Source organism: Antrostomus carolinensis, unplaced genomic scaffold (assembly GCF_000700745.2).
Source record: "Antrostomus carolinensis isolate BGI_N321 unplaced genomic scaffold, ASM70074v2 scaffold9235, whole genome shotgun sequence".
Classification (NCBI taxonomy): Eukaryota; Metazoa; Chordata; class Aves; order Caprimulgiformes; family Caprimulgidae; genus Antrostomus; species Antrostomus carolinensis.
In genome coordinates, this window is record NW_010317079.1 from 36619 (window position 1) to 37023 (window position 405).

The window sequence follows — 405 nt, forward strand, 5'->3', positions numbered from 1 at the left end:
CTGACACGGGGATCCCGAGCGGCGGCAGCCGTGACGGGAGAGCCGTACTTGGCCTGTTTGCTGAGCAGTGTGACGTTCACATTCCCAAGAACCAGGCTCAGGTACAACCTGGGGAGAGAGCAGAGGTGTCAGGACAGGAGCTGGCAGGGCTGAGGCAGAGCTGTCCTCCCTCGTGCCACCGCTGAGGTCGTGGGGCCAGGGATGAGCCCCCAGCTGTTTTCCACTCAGAGCTGCCAGGTGGCATGACTGGCACAAACGCTCTGGGATCTCCTCCCAAGGGCAGGGGGACGGGTGGCTGAGCACACACCCCACCTCCCATGGGCACCGGGGTGTTTGTTGGGGCTCCCCCCATACGTGGCCACCGTTCAAGGGCGGGTGAAGGCCACGAGCAGGCAGAGGAGCGAG

At 64.9% G+C, this 405-nt stretch overlaps 1 protein-coding gene across 1 annotated transcript in view; it reads right to left on the minus strand.

Annotated features, from left to right (window-relative positions):
- The window catches only part of TMEM120A (transmembrane protein 120A), a 5300-nt gene that overhangs the window by 3987 nt on the left and 908 nt on the right, over positions 1-405 (minus strand). The window contains exon 3 of the mRNA XM_010168454.2: positions 49-108. Within this exon, the coding sequence (XP_010166756.2) occupies positions 49-108 (60 nt within the window). The remainder of the gene's footprint in view (positions 1-48; positions 109-405) is intronic.